The 26,569-nt window shown below is 40.9% G+C and overlaps 1 protein-coding gene across 7 annotated transcripts in view; it reads right to left on the minus strand.

The window, feature by feature from the left end:
• Nucleotides 1-22,918: 22,918 nt before the first annotated feature.
• The window catches only part of ATM (ATM serine/threonine kinase), a 77,306-nt gene continuing 73,655 nt past the window's right edge, over nucleotides 22,919-26,569 (minus strand). For 5 of the 7 annotated variants that reach the window (XM_086621711.1, XM_086621707.1, XM_086621686.1 and 2 more), the window contains 3 exons: nucleotides 24,941-25,004; nucleotides 24,123-24,259; nucleotides 22,919-23,989 (listed from right to left, as the gene is read on the minus strand). In XM_086621711.1, coding sequence (XP_086477837.1) covers nucleotides 23,809-23,989; nucleotides 24,123-24,259; nucleotides 24,941-25,004 — 382 coding nt within the window. In that variant the 3' untranslated portion in view covers nucleotides 22,919-23,808. Of the gene's footprint in view, nucleotides 23,993-24,122; nucleotides 24,260-24,940; nucleotides 25,005-26,569 lie in introns of all 7 variants that reach the window. The other 2 variants (XM_086621701.1, XM_086621692.1) reach the window with 1 other exon arrangement.

Consider the following 26,569-nt stretch of genomic DNA (forward strand, 5'->3'; position numbering starts at 1 on the left):
TAGCAAACTCCAAGATTAGATAATTAACACCAGTGAAATTAAGAGTCAGAGTTATACAATAAGATTTTGTTTGCTAAAATATAAGATACAGAAGAATAAAGAAATAACCAGCCAGGCAAAATCCTATAGAGAGATCCAACACATTCTGGCAGGTGTCCTTAAGGTAGTTCACTTATGCTGTTTGGTAAGGTGAGTTATTTAAAAAATGTCAGGAATGTATGTTGCTGATACAAGTTGCATCTCTGCCAATAAATTCTGCTTTCTTCTGCCCTATGCACAAAGCTGCTTTACTGTGGACTCCCCCCGCTGACCAACTCCAGCATGCCTTTTCACGCTACAACCATTCCATCTTACTTACAGGCTTTGGCATTTCCTCTATTCCCTGAAAGATTCACTTGTGCCTGTAAGGTAATCAACGGTCACACTGATCCAAAGCTTCCTGTAACTGAACCTGAAAAGTAGGTGTAAATTTGAAATACCTGATTTGTACTCTTTAAAAAAACAGGCATTTAAAGATGGTACAGCAGATATGAATTCATAACATATCATAAATATTTGGCAACACTTAAATGCAAGTAGTACATATATAAGATGCAGAATAATTCTAAGCATTTCTTATGAAATAGTTTCTAAATTCTGATTACCTGCAGGAAAAGAAATTTTCCTGTGATAAAATGTTGTATCAAATAAAAAATATTTCCAAGGATCCAGAAAAACTGCAACTTTTTCCTGACTATTAATAATACCGTATGTATAACAAATCTTTCACTGGAATTAAGACCATGGCTATTGCTATTTACACTTTTGCAAGATAATTTTCTGGCAGATGAAGTTGCTAAGCCGCTATCTATCGTTTTTGAGAAGTAGTGGCAGTCCAGTGAAGTTTCAGCAACTGGAAAAGGGGAAACATAGCCCTCATTTTTAATAAGGGAAAATAGGAAGACCTGAGGAACTACAGGCCAGTCAGTCTTACCTCTGTTCCTGGCAAGATCATGGGCCAGATCCTCCTGGTGACTATGCTAAGGCACATGGAAAATAAGGAGGTGATTGGTGACAGCCAACATGGCTTCACTAAGGGCAAAAATCATGCTTGACAAATTTGGTGGCCTTCTATGATGGGTTTACAGCATTTATGGTTAAGGGAAGAGCAACTGACATCGTCTACCTGGACTTCTACAAAGCATTTGACACTGTCCCACACGACATCCTTGTCTCTAGGTTGGAGAGACATGGATTTGACAGACGGACCACTCGGTGGATAAGGAATTGGCTGGATGGTCACACTCAAAGAGTTGCAGTCAACAGCTCGATGTCCAAGTGACGACCAGTGACAAGTGGCGTTCCTCAGGGGTTGGTATTGGGGCCGGTGCTGTTTAACATCTTTGTCAGTGACATGGACAAGGGGATTGAGTGCACCCCCAGCAAGTTTGCAGATGACACCAAGCTGTGTGATGTGGCTGGCACACTGGAGAGAAGGGATGCCATCCAGAGGGACTCTGACAGGCTTGAGAAGTATCCTGGGCTGTATACAAGGAAGCATGGCCAACAGGCTCAGGGAGGTGATTCTGCCCCTCTACTCTGCTCTCATGAGACCCCACCTGGAGGGCTCTGGAGCCCTCAACATAAGAAGGACATGGACCTGTTAGACCAAGCCCAGAGGAGGGCCACAAAAATGATCCAAGGACTGGAGCACCTCTCCTATGAAGACAGGCTGAGAGAGCTGGGGCTGTTCAGCCTGGAGAAGAGAAGGCTCTGGGGTGATCTTATTGCAGCCTTCCAGTACTTAAAGGGGGCCTACAGGAAAGCTGGCGAGGGACTTTTTACAAGGGCATGTAGTGATAGGACAAGGGGCAATGGCTTTAAACTGAAAGAGGAGAGATTTTGTTTAGGTCTAAGGAAGAAATTTTTCACTCTGAGGGTGGTGAAGCACTGGAACAGGCTGCCCAGAGAAGTTGTGGCTGCCTTATCCCTGGAAGTGTTCAAGGCCAGGCTGGATGAGGCACCTGATGTAGTGGAGGGTGTCCCTGCCCATGGCAGGGGAGTTGGAACTAGATGATCTTCAATGTCCCTTCCAACTCAAACCATTCTATGATAATATATTTCACTCATCACAGTTCCATTCCCGTCACAGAAATACATGCTAAAAATTGGATCTTTTCTTCCAAAACAGAACAGAGACACTGGTATTTGGTATTTCCCTGTAAAACTTGAATGATCATCTCAAAACAGGCAATCTGTGCACTGAAAGATGCCAGTTTGAATGTGGTCTCTTCTAGGGACAGTTACTGTCATATGCCTATTCTTGAACCACATGAAATTAAATCTTGGTGAAGTTCTTCACGAACAGACAGCTCCAAGTACCATTAGCAAACAAATTCAAGCATTTACTTGAATCTGATGATCAAACTACCTTCATAAGCAGTAGGTGTTTTCTCCATTCCAGTCACAAGACAGTATTACTCCAACACCAAACAATTCTTCTGCTCGTAAGTTAACACCTTAAACCTTCTCAAGCATCTATGGTCCACTATCAAATGTGTTTGTTATATTAATTTAATATAAGTTACACCCTGCTTTGATGTCATGCGCTAATGTGTAATAGTTGTCAAACTGGATCTGTTAAATAGGTTACTAAGTGCAGTTGTCATCAGTTCCTTGATGGATTATCTTGTTATGGTAGTCATTATAAAATCACTTCTGATGGGGAATAAAAATGATATTCACATAGAAAGGCCAAATTCTGGTCCCATTAGAGTAAGTGGCATTGAATTTTTGCTGAGTGCATTAATATTTTTAATAAAAAATCAGGTCTAGAAGGTTATTTGATTAAATGAAAAAATTAAGTGAGGGAAAAGCACCAACTGTTCATAGGCAAATTAAAAATTAGCTTGAATATCTTTGGGTTTGAGACACAGGACATATTCTAAGACTAGCTAAGTGGTTTCCTATTTCTAGGGACTTAATACCTTGACAGATTGTCTCCTAACTCAATTCCCTTGAATCACTCCATCGTTTGACAAGACTAGCCAAAAACCTAAAGCAAGTAAGAAATTATATATATGCAAAACTGGCAAAGTTACGGAGAGGATTATTGCTTGCCAGTTAGGTTTATTTCTTATTGTTACATCATCGACTACAATTTCAACAATCTATGCCCAGATATGAAGAGCCTAATGAATGTGGCTGATAAACTGTAATTTTCAGGACAACAGGAGCAACATCAACTCTCGCTGAACTCATAAAATTTGCCCTAGAAAATCACGTCATATCAGATTGTAGACTTCTATGTGTTTCTGAGAACAAAATGGTCTCTTCCTAAGGAATTCTCAGTTCTGTAGAAAAAGAGAAAATATGTAAGGACACTGGTCACTTAAGTAAACCAATTTAATAAGAAAGTGAATAAATTCAGACATTTTGGGGGGCTTCTCACTTAAAATGGTTTGGCTTTTACTGCAAAACTGTGTTTATTAACCATTTCATTAATTCGGGACTTTTTGAAGTGGATCACTATGCTACATTGTCTCAAGTCAACAGATGGATAAAATCCCTTTCCTGTAACTCAGGGATTTAATGGGAAATAAATATTTTCTGATTAAAGAAATACATTCTTATAGTGCTCAAAGACTTAAAGTGGGTTCCCTGGAAAATAAGACAGAAAGAATTAAGCTAAGGCTCTCTTTCACACAGAAAACACCGTATATTGGATTGAATCAAAACCTATAAAGTTTTTCCTCTTTCTTTTCTTGAAAAATCATCGATTCATGAAGAATCAATTGTTCGTTGACTGCTGAGACAGACTTTCCTTTGGGAAAGAAAACAAGCAAAGAAAACAAATCCTGAGCGGCAAAAGTAGTGCTTCAACTTCACAGGAACACTTGCTCCTGGCATGGAGCTGGCAGATACTCCCTCGGTTAGCATCTCAAGGTCTGAGAGCCATGACAGCTCTCCTGGCATTTCCCTATTACCAAGTAGAATTCACTCACAGTAGAGAAACTAGCACCTGTATTTTCAGTTAGGTTAGTACTTATTACAGGGTCCTCTCCGTTCTTCCAGCAAACAATATCATGCATTTATCTTTACAGCTACCCATTTGTATAACAATGTACATACATTTGTATTCTTCCTATATTGTCAAACTAATACTTGTCTGGATTTAGCTGTGCATTTTAATTTAATATGAAATTACACGTAATTACTCTCTGTAATAAATTTTAATTTGGACTACTGATGAAGGCCTCTGGCAAGTTCTGGCTCTTTAAACTGGCTCGAGCACCTTTCAAAAGCTATCTTGTGAGTTAGTATAGTTGGGCCTACTTTCAAACAGAATTCATCTTACTTACAAAGCTTTTTGATTGTTGTTTCAAAGTCTTTGTCTGTGAAAAAAAGTTGCAATGTCATTAGTAAGTCTAGGTGGGTTTCTCCTTGTGCTTTATGCCCTCCTCATTCAAGGACTTTGAATCTCATTGATACGTACTAGGCAAAAGTTTTGGTGAAACAGTATCTCCTGGTTTAGTCAGTACAGGCATTCTTTCCTTCTATCTATCTGATTTTATCTATCTAGCTGATCTAACAGCATTAACCACATTAAAAATATTTATTTTAAAATATTTAGGTTATTTTTGCACTTGATAAAATAAATAATACAGGATAATGTTAATGATAAGAAGAATCAATACATCAAAATGAAATAAAGTATTTTCTTTCTCCGATTAATTTAAAAATTCCCATTATTTGGGACTGGATCTACAGTGTGAATATAGAAGTCATCTATCTGGTCTTCACATTATCGACAGTCAAAGTAGCACGCATGCTGCTACAGTATCTCACTGATCACTGGACAATTTAGGCTGTCCAGAAATAAAGGCATTGATTAGGTTATCTAATAACCTCTGATTTAAGAAACAGAGATTCCATTTACTTACCAAAGAGATCAACATTGCATAAAAATATAAATGGACACACATATCCATTTAAAAAGAGACTGATCGAGAGATTCAATTGCACATCTTCAACCGTCATTGAAATCAGTGACAAAACTTCTATTGTTGACAGTGGGTAATATTCCTGCCTTCTTACATTATTTTTTAATAAATGAGACACAAATTCTGACAGGGAGGATACTCACCAATGTTTTCCTTCCTGAATGTTCATGATTCAGTGGTAACTGAAACTCTTAAACTACTCAATAATAAAAGTATCGTACTTAGGCTGCCCAGGGAGGTGGTCGAGTCCCCATCCCTGGATGTGTTTAAGAAAAGGGTGGATGAACTGCTTAGGGATATGGTTTAATGGGAGATTAGGGACGGTTGGACTCGATGATCTCTAAGGTCTTTTCCAACCTAGAAATCTATGAATCTATGAATAAACAAATATCAAATTAAAAAGAAAACGCCATCACTTTTTTGCTGCTTCCGTTGACAGAAGCCAACAGAGTAATCCCAGGCCCTAAACACTGTCGTCTCACTTTGGTAAAGGCTTAAAAACTAGCAAAGGAGGGCGAATTGTCTGTCTTGCCCCAGTAGCACGCAGTAGTGCTCAGCACTACACCAGTTTCTTTGTAGTGTGTCTTTTCAAGGGCTACAAACACACAGCAGTGGCATGTCACAGCGAGAGTTGTCTGCGATGGCTGCCTTCACCCCTTCGTGGCTCTCTTTGGTGAAGAAATGTCTCGAGTCTCTCTGAACTCTCCTCCTCTCGGCCCCCGCTGAGCCTGCGGCACTCCGGGGCTGCTGAGGGGCTGCCAGCTCCCAGCGAGTCGCCCTCTCCTCCTTTCTCGCCCCTCGAGGGCGCAGCCGGATCTCCGCTCTCACTCCCCGCATGTTGCTCCGTGGGATGCCGCTCGTGGCGGAGCTCCCTCAGCACAAGCTCGACCTTCAACTCGGGGCAGACGAACACAGCTCCGACCTCCTCTGCTGGAAACCGCCGTCCCTGCGGGCTGCGCGGGGCGGCGGAGCGGAGCGGCGGCACGAACGCGCCGTGTTTACCGCGGGCTCGAGCAGTTATTCACACCGTCCCTCCCGGAGAGGCTGCCGGCTTTCCGCTCGCCAGCGGAGGGCCGCCGCGGTGCCCGAGACCCGGCTGGCCCGGGGGTGGCGGCGCTGGGGGAGCGCTTCCCCACCGCAGGAGAAGTCCAGCCGGCCCGCCGCGCTTGAGGGCGGCTGCGGGCTGCTCCGGCGGGGACCGCTCGCCCCCTGCCCGCTGCCGCCGTGCCCCGCCGGCCGTGTCCCCCCGTGCGGGGACCGCTAGCCCCCTGCCCGCTGCCGCCGTGCCCCGCCGGTCGCGTCCCCCCGTGCCGGGAGGGCGGCGGGCCCGGGCCGCCCCGCCGGGCGCGCCGCGGAGCCGGAGACTGCCGGCGCCGCCGGCGGGAAGCGCGTTTGTCGTGCAGGGACATGAATTTCGGCTGGTGAAAATACCTGTCCGCCAGAGCGAGGCGGGGCAATAAGCTCCGTGGAAAGATAAATGGCTCCGGAAAGGTAAAACGGAGGTTGTTTCCTCGTTCAGGCACTGGGATAACTTTCCGTGGCCTTCAGGAAAGCCATTAAGATTTCTGAAGGAAGCACAATGCCTGATAAACAAGGGTCAGTGCGTGGACAACCCTGGGATTTTTCAGTAAACGGTGAGCTCTTAATACAGTGCAAACGTTTTTAAAACCACCACCTTTTGCGTGCTCAAAACTACAGACCGAAACCAGAGGTGGGAGCTGTGGATCTTTAAATAATCAGTTTTCCCACCTCGGGCTTTCTTAAACTGGTACTTTTTGGAAAGTAAGTTCTTTCATAGAGGAGCTGGTTTTGGTTTTGTATATGGTAGAGTTCCGATCACGTTTTAACAAAGAAAGAAGAAAAATGAGTATGAAGGTAGAATAAATTTGTTGGCTAGAGACATGTCCCAAAGCTGGATGCTTGGATGGACAGTGACAGACAATGTCTTTAGCCAGAAGGGAATTAGCAACAAGAAATACCAATTCAGCATGCATTAGCATTTTGGATAATTTTTCACATTTGATTTGCTAATGTTGAGGAGTTGTTTACATGTAGCAGAAAAACCTGTGTCTTTCCTCATAGAAACCCTTGTTCTCTTCCTTTTTTTTTTCCTCTCTCGTAATGAGGTTTGTGTAGGTATCATCGCTGACAGGGCTGAAATGTGTAATCTCACCGTGTGGGACTTGGGTTTATGCATCAAAAAGAGAAACGATCGTTAGTAATTAAATCACTGCCTGCGACTAGTCCTGCTGAAGCAGAAACATTGATAGCTTTTTCTTTCAAGCAGAGGGTGTATCTTTTGTATTGCTCCAGAGATAGTAGAAAGTATGTTCTATTTTTATGAGGATCAGAATCATAGTATTTAGACATCCAAAAGTCCCTTTAGCTCTTCCAGTTTGTGCCACTGATAGTGCAGATTTGCTCGTTACTGGATACTTTCACAGTATTTAAGTCTTCCAAGAACTATTCTTTGTTTTTGGTTTAAGTGGTTTTTGTTCTTGCTTCTTAGCTTTGTTGCTGGTTTTAACAATACTTATTTGTCTCAAGTAGTTCTTTTTCTCCTTGTACTGTGAAATGTGTATCCCATTTATCTTTTCAATAAATCAAAATTTTATTTTTCAAATCTTTCTATCAGTTTGAATCTTTTCTGCTGCTTTTTGGAAAAGATAGATACACTCCTGCTCAGATTATTTTGTGTGATACAAGCCTCAGGCACCAAATATGGCCACAGACAGGACCAGCACTATGTCCAGCTTTGTTTATCCCAAGTCAGAGTTGGTGAAAATGTATTATAGGATTTTGTATTCCTTTAGCCATGTTATTTTCCTTGATTTTCACATGCAGGATTCTTCAATGCCAGCTTAATCTCTGAAAAAAGGTTCATAGGTCCAGGTAGTATAGACAGTAGACGTGCTGATACAGTTCAGGGGTGGGATGGGGAAACAGAGGAAGGCATGGTTTTGAGCACAGTCCTGTTTCCCTGTTCTACTGTCCTGAGTGTAGATTTGAAGTGTCTGATTTGAAGAATGATGACCACCTGGAATCAATTGGGTACTGTCAAAGGTAGTGTCCCTTTTGTTTATGGAAAAGCAGGTTTCTAAGTTTGCATGTCCAAATTAAGATAGTCTCTATTAATTTTTCAGGTAAAATATTACAATCAATAAAGTGTTTATAGGGCTTTGCTAGTCTCTATTGGCTGAAAGTATTCTGGTTATTAGATTATTTGTGTTTCTACACTGGCGTGTTTCTCAGTAACAACTCAAAGGAGTGGTTTTCCAAAGACACTTAAAACTGCAAGTCGTGCACAGCCAAGCTAGCTTAATTGATTGTACCTGTAGTCATGGTGGGTGACTGTGGGAATGATCCACTTGCAGTTACAAGTGACCTTTACAAATCACATCTTTTATCTCACCTTGTGTCACCTTCTAACAACTAGAGGTATAGGAAGCATTAGAACATCGATATGTGGTACGTTTATAGACAAGGGGTTCACATGAAAAAAAAAAGGACTATAATATGTAATTACAGACCATGCTTTTATATACAGTATAGGTTGAATTAACATTGGATGAGAAATCATGTGTATCCCAACCTTAAGGATGACCACAGAATTATTGTCAACTCGTGCTGGTATCCTATTCAGCCTCAGGCCCAGCTCTCATCTCCTTTCTGCTGTCTAAAGATACCTAAGCCTGTTCTCTGGATCGGCTCTAGCGAGAGGCTGCTCACAGACCCACTCCCTCCTGCTTTGCCATTCATTATCCCTACCTGTTTCCTTCCGTGCACTTCTGTGTATATCCATTTTTTTCTTCCTGATCATGTACATACAGCGGTCCTTCTAAGTAAGGACCTGCCCTACATGTGTGTCCAACAGCTGACTGTAATGCATCAGTTATACAGGTATCCTCTGTTCTTACCTAGAAAGCTGCATTCTCTGCCTGCAGTGTCCATCACATCTTGTTGTCTTTGGATTATTGGCTGTTATGAGACAGAACATACAGAGCAGCTCTCCTATTAAAAACTGTCTAGAATTATCTACTCTGCCTTTTATTTAGTGTCTTTGAGTTTAACATCAGGTTTTAATCTACTTCCCCTTTGTTAGTTCCATGACAGATCTCAATGTCCTTATGGAATTACAAAATACCGTTGGTTTTTGGCAGGATATCCATTGCTAAGAACTCACTGACAAGCATCGAGGAGGAGAAGAAAAAAATCTGGAAGTGCAAGGTCAGTTACCTTAACTTGCTGCACTGTAGTGTTTCAGAACATCCCTGTTCTTCTACTGGTAGATACAGATCGACCCCCCACCCCATGGATCAGTGGGGTTTATTGTGTTACATACCCTCCTTTTTGGCGTAGTCCATAGATAGCGTATGGTGAAGGACCCATTGCAGGGACTGCAGGTAGAGAGGGACAGCCCTCATCAGGAGAAGGACAGTGCTGTATTGCTGGAGGAAAGTGTTCTTCACGAGTCAGGAGTGGTTACTGATAGCTAGAAAAGAATTTAAGGAAGGATCTGGATATGATGACCTGATTTTATAAAAAAAAATGTAATATGTTGGGTAGGATTAAAACACTTTTTAGGAGTAGCTCTGTAGATCAAAGCTGGAGAAGAAGAGCTGAGTTTTACTCAGTGATTTTTCTTCTGGACACATAAATTGAGGGATTTAGATGCTCTATTTCAACATCCTTTCTAAGTAATGGAAGTTGGACTGTACTTTATACTGGTATCTATTTCTCTCTAAAAGCTCTTTCACTATTAGCTTATTCTAATATAAAAATAAACTATTTCTTCTAAAAACGTGTTCAATTCTTACACAAATACAATTTATGAGACCATTTCAAAGACTGTGATTCTTACATTCTGTAAGGTTGGACATGGGAAAATCTGTTCGCAGCTTTTTTCCGAAATTGTAAAATACAAAGACTATGGCTTTTTTTGGTGTATTTGCACTTCTTTATAGCATGCTGTATTTCAATACAACAAAGATCTTTAAAGTTTTAGGGGAACAGATCCTCATCCTCTGGTGAAGAGCATTGACCCTCAGGAGATAAGGGCTGTACAAATCACGCAGTACAGTGCCAAGTCAGATACTTATGTTCTACTCGAGGCTTGTCTCACCACTGTTTTCTGCTTGTGGTATAGTGGTGTGAAAGAAGGCTCATTACAGTAAAATAAATCAAACGATATTTTTGATTGCCTCCAGTCTTTTCTGGGTCCCACAGTTACAGAGGCACTGTGAGGCTGAAAACAACTGAAACTATGATCCAAGGGAAAACAAAGCTGAACATCTAAGTAAAGACAAACAAAACAAAAGTGAAGAAAGAAAGGGAGAAACTAAGCACACAGAAGGCAGCTGTCTTTTAGAATTAATTATAATAGACTGGAACTCCTTTCTTACAAGCCACTTGAAAGCTGTTTGATAATTATAAAAATATTTATAGGCCAAGTCGACTTCCTTTCCTTATTCTCAGAAGACTGTAGATGGTGTATTTTTTAAGCAGCTTTGTCTGCTTGCTAGAAACCTTATTATGGTTTGCATGTTTTCTAGTTTCTCTAGTGAAGGACCTAAACCTGATCAAGAGCCTGTTTCTGCAAGAACTACCAAGTAATTGAAACACAGTATTCATGGTAATGTAGTGTTTCTGACTTAATTTCTCAGTAGGATGGAAGCATTGGAGATTATTATTTTTCTGCTTGCAGGCAGAGTATTTGCTAGGTATTGCAGCAGGTGCTCCCCTCAGTTTCAGACTAGCTGCTGTATCATTTTACGGTACAGGATAGTCACTGTGGTATTCATTCTGGATGCACAAAATTGCCACTGCGTGAAATTATTAAGTATATTTGCATACATTAAATGTATTCAACTGAGCAAGTTAAGGTGGATAAAACTAGATTCCTAAATCCACAATCTCTACAGTCCTAAGCACTTGACAATCTTACTGATGGGGAGATTTGTGGGTGGTCTGCTCCTACAAAACAGCACAGCTGTTTTTATCTTAATCTTAGTTTTTCTGTTGATTTCAGCAGAACCTGTTTTTTATGGCAGACTTGAATGCCCAGATTTGTTCCACCTGTCTTCGATCACTTAGGGCAGACACATCAGGAAGGAGAATAGTTGTTTAAGGTGCCTGTTTAGTCAACAGGGAGAAATTGTTACTGCTGTACGGCGATTAGTATCTCCGCTGTTGTAAAATTTCGCTGGGGAAGTGCCTTTCTCGCTCCGGTAGCTACGGAGGGAGCCTGTGGTGCACAGGCTTCTCACTTGGGTACTACAGTGAGACTTGAAAAACGGTATGAAATGCTTAAATATTCTTTTACTTGAAACGTCTTGGTACATGCATCTGTTGTGATTTAGGCATAAAATACTTGCCTCTTGATTTTTGGTATTTAAATAACTTGAAATATCATAGTCCCATATAAATGTCTTATGCTTTTAAGGTATTTAATTGAGAATTAAGAATTACAGCTACAACACCTGAAATTGCTGGAAGCAAGCTAATTTATTGCCAAAGTTATTGCCCAGCTGTCTGGCATTTTTACTGAATTTCTGCTTTTTGTCTGTAATTATTTGGTTTCTTTTCCAAACCTCCTCTTCCTCATTTAACATTGCCTATGAGCAAAACATTATTAGTATACCTCACATCAATTATATATGAGGCTAATGAAGTATTAAACACTACTTAGACTTCTGTTCAAGTTGTAATGTAGAGGTCAGGGTGAAAAGTTAATTTATTTTTTACAAGGTGATCCCCTTGAGTAAGTTAGCATGAATTAAGGAAGGAGTATGTAGGTAGGCATTACAGAACCATTTCATAACTTTCTAGAGAAAACAATACACAGACCATCCGAGCAGTGAGTTAAAACTCCAGATGAAAGTGCTTATGAAAGGCAAATATTTTGTGTGGGACTCGTCATTGACAATCATGATTTAGCATTTATTTCTAAAGTTAACTGGTCATTGCTCCAGACCCAGGTGGTAATCGTCTTTGAGAAAACAAGCAAATACTAGTCACTCTTATCATGTAGGTTGACACTATGTAAGAAAACTGACTTTTCCACAGTGAAGTATCATGTGCAATTATTGCCATGATTGCATTCCATAGCAATATGCAGCGCCATCACTCAGCTAAATCCCAGAGCCTTAACAGTCCATTAAAACATGGTTCAAAATATGCAACTGTTGCAGTCATCAGGCTTTCTGTATACTTCATCTATACTTTGGAATTACTCTAAGGATTTACTAGTTTTATTGTCTTTTACTGTGGGCACATAGTTTTGTTAATCGAGGTCGTAATACAGCTGCGTGCCTACTTAATGTATTGTAGAACTAAGTTCATTTTGTTCTTGACTGTACTTTTTGAAGAGTAACAGGCAATCTCATCAGGGCAAATGCTGTTCTCTGCAGTACTTTCCTTCTGTCTATATTTAGCACTTCCAGTATTAGGAAATGTCATAAAGGCCAGACATCAGTATGTAGGAGTGATCTCATGAATCTTTCAGGAAAAGCACCTGTTTCACGTTATTCCACAAGGATAAATCACCCTCAGACCATAAAAAAAATGGAGCACCCTACAAAAAGACACTTTAATTTTCTTCCTAGTGGATTTTAAAGCATTTTTTTAGTAAATTCGAATTAGTTCATAGAGAGACCTGGAAGACCAATATCAAACTAATGAGTTATTCATAATTGGGTATGTTAAATGCAATGTGGCATCCAGCATTTAAAGTAAATGACCTATTTTATATACGGAACATGTTGTAACAGTCTTCTGCAGCTAAGAAATCCATTAAACTCCTCAGTGTATAGTCAATTGGACCACTTGCTTACTGACACATTTATATTTCTAATAAAGAGTAATTGGACAATGCAATAGGATAGAAATTTAAAATATTTTTTCTTTTTATATCATCAGATTAATTTATAAAAATTATTTTTACAGACATATAATTTCTTAGTTAACTTTAGAGGCTTCAAGCATGCCTGTAATTAAGTGATGAGTTGTTCTTTCACAGCAGCAAACTAGAAAAAGACCCCTCAGCTGCATCTGTAATGCAGATGCTGTAATGAAAACAAGAAATAATGAGTGAAACAGGCTGAAAGCCACATCCATTAAGGGCTTTTGGAACAAAAAAAAAAAAAGGATACTTGAAAATCTTTAGAACTAAGACTCAAAAAATACTGTAGGTGTGAGAAGGAAAGCGGTTGAGAAGGACAGTGGGAACAGTGCAAACAGGGAGCCCACAAGCTTACTTCTGTGTTTTACATAAAGTAAAACTGGTAGTTTGGAACTGAATGATGACAGAACACTTTTCCTTTAAGTAATTATCGTATATCCTGAGGAGAACCACAGTCTCAAAGGTCCGTGTTTATCTTTCTGTGTATAATGTCTACCTTGGCACAATACCTCATTTATTGTCATTGCTTTATGAGACCTTGCGTGTAAATTACAGAATTAAGATCAACAGATAAGAGAGAATTATAAGCAGACATGTGTCACATGGTGGTTTGCACCCACAGTGGTTTTCACAGACTTAAATAAATTGATTTAAAACTGGTTTTAATTACACTGGTAGGACTGCTGTGTGCTGATAGGGCATCAGTTAGGCCTCAGTTTCTGTGTTTTGACATAGCCAAGGGGCTTTTAGTGTGTATGATCTACTTATGCAATGTGTAGGTGTGTTCACAGACGTTATCGACTGATTAAGGTAGCAAGGCAAGTCAAAAAAAACAAAACAAAATCATATCAAGAGGCAGATTCTCTTCTCATTTACACTTACATAATTGAAATTTTTGATGTGATTTAGGACTCACACTGCTGTCTGGAAAAAAATTGGCCAACAAAACTGATTTTGTGAGAAATAATATTTTTTAACAACAGCAATATTAAGTAGAAATTAAGTAAAAAACCAGAGCATTGGTACCAGATTATGTCTCATAATTATAGAAACAAGCTTTCTAGATGTGCACCCTTATGGAAAGTTAATTCTCTTCTATATCCATTTCCGTAACACACATAGAACTCTCTCTAGCTTAGCGTTGTTTCTTTTTTAGTTTTAAGTTAGTGTTATAAGAATTCATAGCAGGTATTGGTAAAGATAGTATAATTTTAAAGGTTTAAGTTGTATCTTTACTTACATTTCCACTCTTTTGTTTAGACTTCCATTTTTTTAAGTCTCAACATGCTCCATATTTCATGTAGGGGAAGCAGACTACGTATCAGGACCAGCTGTAACTCCACCAAGTTCACCTTTTCTCTGAGGAAGACATTTTTCAAGTGCATACAAATCCCAAATGGTAATTTTGCTAATATTTGTTTATATTTTGCTCTACTGTGACGTGGAGTTGCAATTTCAGCGATACAAGCTGACTGAACAAGCACTGCCTGACTGAAAAAGCAAATGTCAGCTGCTTTATAGTGGACTCTGCTGTTTACAAACACAAATGGCAATGGAATCGTTCTGCTCTAAATCACATTGCAATAATTTCCTTTTTCAGTAAGCATTTCTTCAGAGCACAGCGTAAAGCTTCCGCACAGTAGATTGCTGAATGAATGTGCAAACTTTATACTGAAAGCTGAAAAAGTTATTACGAAGTGATACTTATTTTTAGCACTTATCACCAGGAATTTTAATCTTCAACCTCTTTTGAAAACATTTACTTAAATACCTTTTGCAGTCCACCTGTAAGCTGTGATTATTCTCCCTCGGTCCAAGCCCATTTGCTTTACTTCTGGCAGTTGACTAAACACAGCAGCAGTGCTTAGGAAAGGATGCTATAGCGGGTATTTTGTTGCAGTCAGTGTGGCTTTTAGGGAAGATGAAGCCTAACCACAGGGCCTGTCCGAAGCATTAGCACTAAGCCCTAAAGAACTACGTAATTCATCTTGGATTTTGCTTACCTAAAGTCTTTGTCTGTACTGCTAGATAAGAAGGGGGCTAGGGAGCATGCTTGAGGGCCATGGTCAAGCAAGCCGGGTCCCTGATTCTCCCCACCGCTTAATAATCATCTCATTTCTGGGCTCTGTTTTGTACAGCACCAGTTGGCTCTTTCCCAGCAATACTCGGCTTTAGTTCGGGAGACAGTTCATTCCAGGAACAGGGCCCAAAAGGGATGGTGCACTGCACGAGGTTTGGCTATTCCCAACTACACGCTGTCCCAACAGCTTTGTATCCTGAACACTCCCAGATAACTTCACGTTACACCCTGTTCATGCAACACGATATTCAATGTCATCCTAAACCAACAACCGCAGGTCAGTCTGCAGCAGAGAGGTACTTCAGAAACTGACCAAAAACCTCCTACAAAGCAACTGTGGCCGAAAGCGACAGATGTACCTGGTACCCAGAAGAGTCCCAGACAGGGCTCCATCCTTGGACTTACATCTAGAGGCGCACTCAGATATTCTAGTAGACAAAAAGGAAACACAAACCGATGTGAAGACAAACTGAATGACAGATATTAATGAAGTTGGTTAGATAGTGCTTCATGTTTTATGTCTGATTCGAGTAACTGACTTGGGTTTTAAATATTGATTCAATAAGCTGACGTTATTTTCACATTAAAAATTTGGATAATGTCAGTTATTTCAGATATCTTGGCAAACTCCACGGAATGAAAATGTTAAAAGAAGAGTACTGGTTTAGTCCTGAAGAGCCAAACACTTCAACATAGGTCAGGAGCACTCCAAGAGTCTCTCCTCCACAGAAGCATTTGATTTGGAAATTGCCCATAGGAAGTACTCATTTGAGAAAAGACTGTTCTGCTGACAAGTGTGATCTACAACTTCCATGGCATGTTAAGGGGCTGGAAGCAGGGCTGGAGGCTTCAAGACAGAAACTGTAACTGTCTATCAAACAATGATTTTGTGGATAAAATTCATGGTATGCTACTCTAGAAGTTAAATTCCCTCGAAGAACAGGACAGTGGAGGTGGAAGATACACTGTGGAACATGCATACTGCAAGCTTCAGCTATTGTACAGCCATACAATTTCAGATTGTCCTTCGGCTGACTGACTGTATGCACATTTAATTATTGATGGGCCAAAATCCAACAGTAGTTTTGAGTTAAATGTAAGCTCAGGGGTACAATGACTGGAAGGTTTCTGGAAATTCTAGGTAAGTCATGAGAGATGAAATGTAACGACTTCTTTGTTTCATAGAATCATAGCATGGTTTGGGTTGAAAGGGACCTCAAAGATCATCTAGTTCCAACCCCGCTGCCATGGGTGGGGACACCTTCCACTAGCTCAGGTTGCTCCAAGCCTCATCCAGCCTGTCCTTGAACACTTTCATGGATGGGACATCCACAACTTCTCTGGGCAACCTGTTCCAGTGCCTCACCACCCTCTGAGTGAAAAATTTCTTCCTTATATCTAATCTAAATCTCCCCTTTTTCAGTTTAAAGCCATTGCCCCTTGCCCTATCACTACATGCCTTGTAAAAAGTCCCTCTCCAGGTTTCTTACTGGCCCCTTTTGGCTACTGGAAGGCTGCTAGGTCTCCCCAGCGCCTCCTCTTCTCCAGGCTGACCAGCCCCAGCTCTCTCAGCCTGTCTTCACAGGAAGGGTTCCAGCCCTTGAATCATCTTCGTGGCCCTCCCCTGGACCTGCTCCAGCAGCTCCGTGTCCTTCTTGTGTTGGGAACCCCAGAGCTGAATGCAGTACTGCAGGTGGGGTCTCATGAGAGCAGAGTAGAGGGGGAGAATCACCTCCCTCAATCTGCTGGCCACGCTTCTTTGGATGCAGCCCAGGATATGGTTGGCTTTCTGGGCTGCCAGCACATTTTGCCGGCTCATGTTGAGCTTCTTATCAGCCAACACCCCAGAGTCCTTTTCCTCAGGGCTGCTCTCAATCCATTCGCTGACCAGCCTGTACTTGTGCTCGGGATTGAAGGTGCACAAGTCCATGGGACCTGATGAGATCCATCCGCGGGTCCTGAAGGAACTGGCGGATGAAGTTGCCAAGCCACTGGCCATTGTATTTGAGAAGTCGTGGCGGTCTGGCGAGGTCCCCGATGACTGGAAGAGAGGGAACATAAGCCCCATTTTTAAAAGGGGGAACAAGGAGGACCCGGGCAACTACAGGCCGGTCAGCCTCACCTCTGTGCCTGGCAAGGTCATGGAGCAGATTCTCCTGGGAACCATGCTAAGGCACATGGAGAGCAAGGAGGTGGTGGGTGACAGCCAACATGGCTTCACCAAAGGCAGATCGTGCCTGACCAACTTGGTGACCTTTTACGATGGGGTGACAGCATCGGTGGACAAGGGTCGACCAACGGATGTCATCTACCTGGACTTGTGCAAAGCTTTTGACACTGTCCCGCATGACATTCTTCTCTCTAAACTAGAGAGGCATGGGTTTGATGGATGGACCACTTGGTGGATAAGGAATTGGCTCAATGGCCGTACTCAGAGAGTAGTGGTCAACAGCTCGATGTCCATGTGGAGACCGGTCACAAGTGGCGTCCCTCAGGGGTCCGTGTTGGGCCCGGCCTTCTTCAACATCTTTGTCGGTGACGTGGACAGTGGCATGGAGTGCACGCTCAGCAAGTTCGCCGATGACACCAAGCTGTGTGGTGCCGTCGACACGCTGGAAGGGAGGGATGCCATCCAGAGGGAGCTCGACAGGCTGGAGAGGTGGGCCCGTACCAACCTCATGAAGTTTAACCAGGCCAAGTGCAAGGTCCTACATCTGGGTCGTGGCAATCCCAGGCACAAATACAGACTGGGCGGAGAATGGATCGTGAGCAGCCCTGAGGAGAAGGACTTGGGAGTACTGGTGGACGAGAAGCTCAATATGAGCCGGCAATGTGCTCTTGCGGCCCAGAAGGCCAACCGCGTCCTGGGCTGCATCAAGAGGAACGTGGCCAGCAGGTCGAGGGAGGTGATTCTCCCCCTCTACTCTGCCCTCGTGAGACCTCACTTGGAGTATTGCGTCCAGTTCTGGAGTCCCCAACATAAGAAGGACATGGACCAGTTGGAGAGGGTCCAGAGGAGGGCCACGAAGATGATAAGAGGGCTGGAGCACCTTTCCTATGAGGACAGGCTGAAAGAGTTGGGGCTGTTCAGCCTGGAGAAGAGGAGGCTCCGGGGTGACCTTATAGCGGTCTTCCAGTACCTCAAGGGGGCCTACAGGAAAGATGGGGAGAGGCTGTTCAGGAGGGCCAGTTGTGATAGGACAAGGGGTAATGGTTTTAAAATAGAGGGAGGTAGATTCAGGTTGGATATTAGGAAAAAATTTTTTACCATGAGAGTTGTAGAACACTGGAACAGGTTGCCCAGAGAGGTGGTGGATGCTCCATCCCTGGAGACGTTCAAGGCCCGGTTGGATGAGGCCCTGAGCAACCTGATCTAGTTGGAGATATCCCTGTTCCTTGCAGGGGGGTTGGACTAGATGACCTTTGAAGGTCCCTTCCAGCCCTAACGATTCTATGATTCTATGATTACCCTGACCCATGTGCAGGACGTTGCACTTGGCCTTGTTGAACTTCATGAGGTTCTCACAGGCCCACCTCTCCAGCCTGTCAAGGTCCCTCTGGATGGCATCCCTTCCCTCCAGCGTGTCCACAACACCACACAGCTTGGTGTCATCTGTGAACTTGCTGAGGGTGCACTTGATCCCACTGTCCATGTTGTTGACAAAGACGTTAAACAGCACCAGCTGTTTAACAGACTATTTTACTGTAGACTGAACTCTGTATGGAGCACATCTGGATAGAGTTTCCAAAGACATCATTCTCTCTGCAGTGGCAATAGAGACCTGAGAAACATCTATAAGGAAATGTCTTGTATTCCAGAAAGAAAAATCTCTCTATGGGAAATCTGAATAACTATCACAGCTGTAGGTAGTCTGGAGAAAGTACATGTGAACACAAAGCTGGTTTTCATATGGAAGTCTTAACATCTTTGGTGACAATCTAACAGATCTTCGTCTAGGTGGAGAAAAATCACATAAAAGCAGGACTCCCACTTTACTGAGGTTATATACTGTAAAAAATGCTATAATCATTAATAGAAAGTGAGAAGCATAATGCTATGGGTTCATATGAGGGACTGGTGAGAACTGAAAAGATTAAAGTCTCTTGGCGAAATTAGATTTTTTTTTCAGAACAATGTATTTTAAGTAGATACTTCAATTATATGTATATTCTTCTATAATGGACAGTAATTGATGTGGAAAAACTACTTAACTGCTCATTGTTAAATGATGCATCAAAATCACAACTATATGTACTTCACTCAGCTTAAGGAACTGCCATTTTGGCGCTTCAGGTGCTGATATCTCACATAGTGTAAAGGAATTTTTCGAAATATTAGAAATTAATCCTGCCCACAAGAAATATCTATTCCATAGTGCTGATCAAGGCATCACAGGCTGAAGAACTTCTTATGCTTGATAGCTGTCCAGCTTCCTATAAAACAAGTTCTAGCTGTGATGCAGAAGCAGAACCACATTTTAGGAACTGGCTTCATTCCTGCTATGCCACTTGTTTCATTTCCAGAACACAAAACTGCCGATCCATAAGCTCAATTTTCTCTGCTTTTGTGAAAGCAGACATGGTGCATGTGGGTGCAACAGGGGCTTTGGGTGAACGGATCAAGATACTAAAAAATTCCTGCAAGTCAAATCCATGTTCTCTACAGCAAGATTTTCCTGCACTTGCAGAACAGCACTCTGGGAACAGAGAGGTGACTTAGCTTTAAGGATGCTAGTTATAATCCAGAGGCACAGCCAAACAGCATATGCCCTGTGACTGGAGAAATGAAAACTTTATTTTGCAGTAGTTAGAAAAGCATGCAGATCTCTCCCTCCTTCTCTCCCCTCACCTCTTCCTTCTCCCATTCTCACATTCTTGTTGCATAAGCATATGAGGAGTATCCCCAGCAGCGTTTCAGTTCCGTTTTAATCACAGAAAAAAACCCTTGTCTGAGAAGAAAAATAGTACTTGGTCAAATGCCACTAGTTAACAGACAATCTTTGAGATTTGAATGGCAGTCAGCCACCACCGACCACCCGCATTGTAACACTGCTGCATCCCAGAAGCTGCAGGGATGCAACTCGGTGCAACATGGCCAAGGAATTTTTTTAAAAAGTCAATCCAAAAAGAGAAGTTCCTTCAAAAGGGGGATCTTCGGTAGGTAGTCGCATGTTCTTACAATCCTTTCTGCTTTGCATCCAGCATAGGTGGTACAAAGCAACCAAGGCAAGCAGATCAGCTCAAATCTGTTGCAAGTTGCGTGTTGATTGGCAAAATGTGTGTGGAGAGAGGAAGGAACAGGCAGGCAAGGGTGTAGTCACTTCGCACCACGTTTTTTGTGGATGCACATACAGCAGCAAGGAAAGAACAAGGGAGTGGGACAAGCAGAAGCTGTGTGCACCCTCAAAGATACTACAGACGTTATTCACTATGCAGCTCTGAAAGCTGAAGTACAGGTGTGCCTACAGTGTTAGCAGGGCAGAGGACACGAGCATGTGTCACGTGAACAACACGTTAGTCTTCTCCTATAACAAGGACACAGGTGAGACTTGGAAATGTGGTGGGAAGAGAACCTAAACCCTCCCTTGCACACTGCCCAGCTTTCTCACTGTGGTTTCACTCTTCAGCCAATCTGCTGAAATGAACAATTTTATTTCATGCTAATATTTAAGTGTCATCATTAAGTGCTAATATTAGGTAATCTCTCCCTGCGAGCTGTTTCAGGCTATCTATGGGTTCCATAAGATAACACTACTGCCTTACTTTAGCTTTAAATTCACAGGGATGAAAGCAGCACTGAAAACATGTAGTGTCATCCCTTACCCATCACACAATCAAATTCCCCAGGCAGATTCTGGAATCCCCTGTTTTCAAAGGTATCTCTACCAACCCTTTGTCCTTGAAGCATTACCACTTGTGCAGGTATGGAATAACAACATTCATGAAGAGTACAGTTAGTAACAATGTACAATAAAGTGCATTATCACATGAAAATATGAAGCCTAACATTCTACTGCATTCAAAAACATTTAGTTGTAGTGAATACTTTTTATAAACTCAATTGTTTCATAGTAACATAGGACAGTGACCTAATTAATTCATAGTTATTGAGAAAATGATTTTCGGGTGGTTTTATCTGTCAGAACAACAGAAGTTTTCAGATGAAGACTGACATCCTTGTTTTATTTAAATTGGATGTACCTCACCAGGTGGCCAGCTTAATCTGATTCCTATTCATGAGACAGAATTGCTTTCTGATGGAAAAGTTCAGTCAAGGTATATAATTCAAATTGGTTTACTTGCTAACTCTCAATGTTTTTACAGTCCATACTCCTGAGGATGTTTCTCCAACAGATGTTTCACCAGAAAAAGCTAATTTCAAATAAATGTGTTGCTGTTTAAAAACTCTTCCCCATCATACTAGACCACAGGCTCATTTTTCTTAGAAATTATCTTTTCTAAATGTAAATGTTTAAAATTACTAAGATGCATTCCAAGAACAAAATTAATGCTAAAGAGGCAACGTGACTTGTCTCACATCTTTCAAGCTTACTAATGTAGTAAATATATTTGAGGCTCTCAAATACTAATCCACCTTACCATCAGTAGTAGCATCTGTGACAAAACCATTGCTCCGAATTAAGCAGCATTTCCATCCAGGTTTTATTTTTCTATTGTTACACAAGGAAAGTGTTTATCTACAGATGATACATTTTTGCAAACCATTTGCATTCTAATTTTGACTGTTAAAAATTAAGGCATTACTGGAGCAAAAAGAAAGCACAGTCTCTGATAGTTATTTGCCTACATGAGGCTTTGCATGGATGGTAAGTATCTCAAGAATGTTAGACTCGAACTTACATCTCATAGCAGCAGGTTTGTGTCAGATTGATTTTGACAGTGTTTTGGTGACTCTAAGGTTTGTTAGTAATTCACACTCTTTTCCCATGTTTGTCAGCTGACTGGTGTTTCACTGCTACAGGAGCTTACAAATAATGTAAGCAGGTTTCAATTACATTTACAATATTTACTTGCATTTTCATTTGCACTTCATTCAGCTTGAACAATGAAAACAGATAGACATTCAGAACCTAGGCACTACACACTAAGTTAACAGCATGGCAGACGAGTAATTAAATTACTTCCTCTGAAGTTAAGACTTTCCTGAGACAATCGCATTAATGTTTCACTGTTTGCTGCAAGTAAAAAAACTAAATTGCAGCCCAGCATGACAAAAATATTCCTTTTCAAGTGGAGCAGCAGTAACTCATGAAGGAAGGACAGTACATACCAAGTGCTTTTACACAACATTCATTTATTTGATAGCTAGAATTCTAGTATTAAATAACCCTAAAAATGCCTAAAGAAATTCCTCTATAAGAAGCATGAGAAAAATTTCCAGAAATATTACCAGATTTTTTTATGTCCGTGCTTAAGAATAAAAATTCAAGTGCTTTTTGTTTAGTCCTTTCCTACCTGCCATTCTGTAAGTGCTTGGTAGGACTTTTCTCCCTTTCCTAAGTATCATTTATTCATTTTCAGAGAACAAATCACTGTATCCCCGGATAAGAGTTCTTCCCACAGAAAAGCTAGGATGCGCTTTTGGTTCCAAAGATCAACAGAAATTTATGTCAGCTTCATGAAAACATAATACAAAAGAGTCATCTTGTCATGATGATGTTAACTTATAAAACAAAGATACAGCATAGAAATTGCAGGAACACTGTACAACTAAAAATCAGTGAAATGCTAATTAGAACAGAAATTCTTCATTTACACTGCTGTAAAAATGCATAAACTGTAAACTAGATAATGTAAGAGTTCACCAAATTTTATTAATATTTTTAAATATAAAGATGATTTGGGAAGACTTATTAAATATTTCAGTGAGACTGTTATTTGAGTGGATTGTCCTATTATCCATATTGATTGACTATCCAATTACAGTAGGTCTTTTTATGTAAAGAGCAGCAATGTATTCTCTAAAACTGCGCATAATCAGAATGAGACTTTTGTGCTCAAAATACAATTTCACTGTTTCTGACACGTGTTTACTCCATATACAGTATGACTGTTTGCTTTAGAGGCGTATCTGGTATGCCAAGCTTCATTGTATAGTCAGTCTATTTTCTCAAGGAAGGCTGAGCTACATGAGCTAAATATTTTGTACTGGTTTATACAATTAAAGTAATGTTATAAAAATAAAGTATCAACACAATTTCATTTACAACAGGAAAAAAAGCAGCTGTATTATACTTGGCTCCAAGTCCGTAACTATATAAAGAAGTGTCCATACAACTAAGCTAAAAAAACCCACAACCAACCCCAAGAACCCTCATTTCATTAAACATGAGGTTCTCTGGTTTTCTTTTATACTCACTGTAGCATTATCTTTAAAGTATAACCCCCATTTTGAAATGCACTTTAGCTAGTTATTACATGACTCCTGGTTTTCAGATCATCCATTCTACACGGTCGTGTTACCATACGGAATTATTATATATGAGACTCCAGCTATTTCACATGCACACAGAAGTGATCAATCTCAGGCTTTAAAAACATAACGCATCCAGTATGCCTGAGCAAAGTCCTTGCAGGTCACAAGGAACATCAAAGCACTGGCTGGTGTTTTATACTGTATGGTGAACGTGAGTGGACAAAAAATGTTTTCTCGGTAACAGGTTATTGGAAAAAAACCACCAAAACCATTCACCAAATACGAACACGTATAAGCCTTCACGGTTGCTCCTGATACAAGTTTTAATTGTGAAATACCAATTTGAAATGTTAAGACACTTGGTGCATAAAAATAGGTTTCTTCTAAAAACATGGTGGATCCTTCCAAGTCAAACCCAGGGTTTCCATCCAGGGAAGAGTCGGCTCAGATTTTTAGGGTCCATGGCCTGCTGTATGAGGAGGTTCACCTGCCCTCCCACACTAAGCACTGTTCCCTCCTCAACACCTTTCAGCTTCTCCTGAAGTCTCATCAGCACACGCTCAGCCACTTTGTTTAAACTCTGGTCATCACTGCTGGCAGAATAAAAACAGAAAAACAGGTGCACTAGGTATGGATCCTGAACAACATGAGCAACATTCCGCAAGCAAACCGTGAAGCAAGGCAACAGTGCAGTAGGCAGACAGTAAGGAAAAAATCTTGCACCTGGCTTTTCTTTTACATTCTTGTGGATCAGTATTGAGCGTGGAGCTCATGCCAGCCTCATCCTCCGGTCTCTGCTGCAAATACAAAGCTTTCAAGGGGTTCATGGTCCAGTCGAAAAGAGGATCATAGAGCAGCACCTGCACAGTAAATAAGCCTCCATTGTAATTTGAACTGTTAATCACAGCTACTTCAGTGCCCTAGCAGGAAGAGAAACACTCAGTTCATAATGCTTTCCCTAACCACAGTATTAGGAGGTTTGTTGTTTTCATTTTTTAAATTCAGTAGAATTGGGCTAAATTGCTTAGTAGGCAATCCAACAATAAAACTGCATCGGATCATTTGCACATGTTTCCGTTGTTCATACTAGACTCAGTTTTGCCACTGAGTCCCATCCCAGCAATGAAGAGGTCATTTTTTAATACACTTCCTGGCACTAAATGTCATCGTTAGTTTTTAATGCACAGTATAAGCTGCTTTTTAAAATTAGTTTCATTCTCTTACGTGTGACTTATGCAAAGAGGATTTAATTCTATCGGCATTGCTCATGCTAGGAATGTTGCACAATGGCCAGAAGCATTCAGATACTGAAGAGGGAAAACTGCATAGGCCTGAAACAAATAGTTCCCATAGAAAATGCAAACTGGTCATAATTTTACTGAAGATTACATGAGTTAGAAAATCTGACCAACATTACTATGTTCAAATTCAATAAAAACACTCTACATGGGTATTTGGTATAGTAATACATACGAAGACAAAGACAAGAAACTGAAGATATTCCGACAGGTTCTTATCAGAAAGAATGAAAAAGTACTTACCTCTACAATAGTCAGCAAAGCTTCTTGAGAATTTCTCATAACAACCATTGTTTTCTCACAGCATCTAGAAAATATTTTACTGTATTTTTAGGTTCTTACTGGTAAAATGGAATGGTATTTTCATCATCTAAATAATAGACATTTGTACCCTTCTTAAAGGTTAATTTCTAACATATGAGTAACCACTCTGATATTTCCATTTTGGAAAAAAAAAAAGGGAGAAATTTAGAAATCTAAGACCAGAAGGAGACTGGGTAGTTCACTGATTATATTCCCTATGAGAAAGAGACCACCTGTCTGAAATGTTTCTATATGCAGAATTAACCACTGAGTTAACACTGGTCGTTGAGGTGTGCCACGATGGCGAAACTGCTTGGCTGGATGAAAACATGTGTGCCAGAGGTGCCCTGCAACATGTTGGAGAACCTTGGTAGGGTTCCTTTACATGAAATGAGCAGATCCAGTAGCCAGACATTAAACTATTTCTTACATCTCTCCAATGAGTTTAGATAGAGAAGGGGTTACCTACATTCACTGCCAAGCAAACTAAGCTTGTGGAAGGAATACAAAACTTTCCCTATGGGACAGGAACTCCAGTGAAAGAGGGATCAGGCCTCCTGTCTGCTTCAGGATGAGAACACACACACCAAAGTTAACTGACTATGCTCACACCCAATCCCGAGATGACTTGTTTGTCAGTCTGGCTGAAGCAGAAACAGTATCTGCACCAGTGCCTTTTATACCATATTTACTGCAGCTGGAGCTGAACAATTCATGTTTTTCTGTATCATGGGATAAAAGTTTCAGAAGTAACACAAAACTGTGAATTTGACAGCATCACGTTTAGAATAGATGTGGCAGTGACTGTTTCTTGACAGGACAAAGGTATATTAGGAAATACTTTATTACTATTTATTGCTACCTTACAGAGATGACACTTAAAATATGTACTTTTAAAAGACATGACATTTAGAGTTTGCAAGTACTACGTTCATGAACATCATTAAAGTCTTGAATGAGAGAAACATCCTGATTTTCATGGCTCTCTTGGGTCATTCACAGGAGACAGGATGGAAGTTGACAGAAACTCAGCCCTTTTTGGGGTTTTTCTGTTTTGCAGCTCAAATCTGTTGTGGGATTTGTATTTTGCACTTGCAAAGTGAATCAAATATATGATCCAATAGAGGATAAAGACTGCAAAAAACCTACATAAAACTGAACAGAAATAAAAGACAGAAAAAAATGATTCAAAGAAACTTAATAGCTCCAAATATATAGTATAGCTCTGAAAGAAATACATAGTTCTGAAGGAAAAAAAATCCTGCAGTCCAAATCAAGGGATGAAATTTAGCTGCGAAGCCTTTGGAAGCACTGAGCCATCCCGGAATTCCACAAAAGGGTGACAATAACCCATTAGTAAGTGAAGAATATGAAAAGCTGGGCAACAATAATGAACTTGTTATTGGTTATATAAATAATAGCATATCATAGAATCATAGAAATGGCATAGGCTGGAAGGGACCTTAGAGATCATCTAATCCAGCCTCCCTGTCATGGGCAGGGACACCTCTCAACTAGACCAGGCTACTCAAGGCTCCATCCAACCTGGCCTTGAACACCTCCAGGGAG

Source organism: Tauraco erythrolophus, chromosome 1 (assembly GCF_009769465.1).
Source record: "Tauraco erythrolophus isolate bTauEry1 chromosome 1, bTauEry1.pri, whole genome shotgun sequence".
In the NCBI taxonomy this organism is placed as follows: Eukaryota; Metazoa; Chordata; class Aves; order Musophagiformes; family Musophagidae; genus Tauraco; species Tauraco erythrolophus.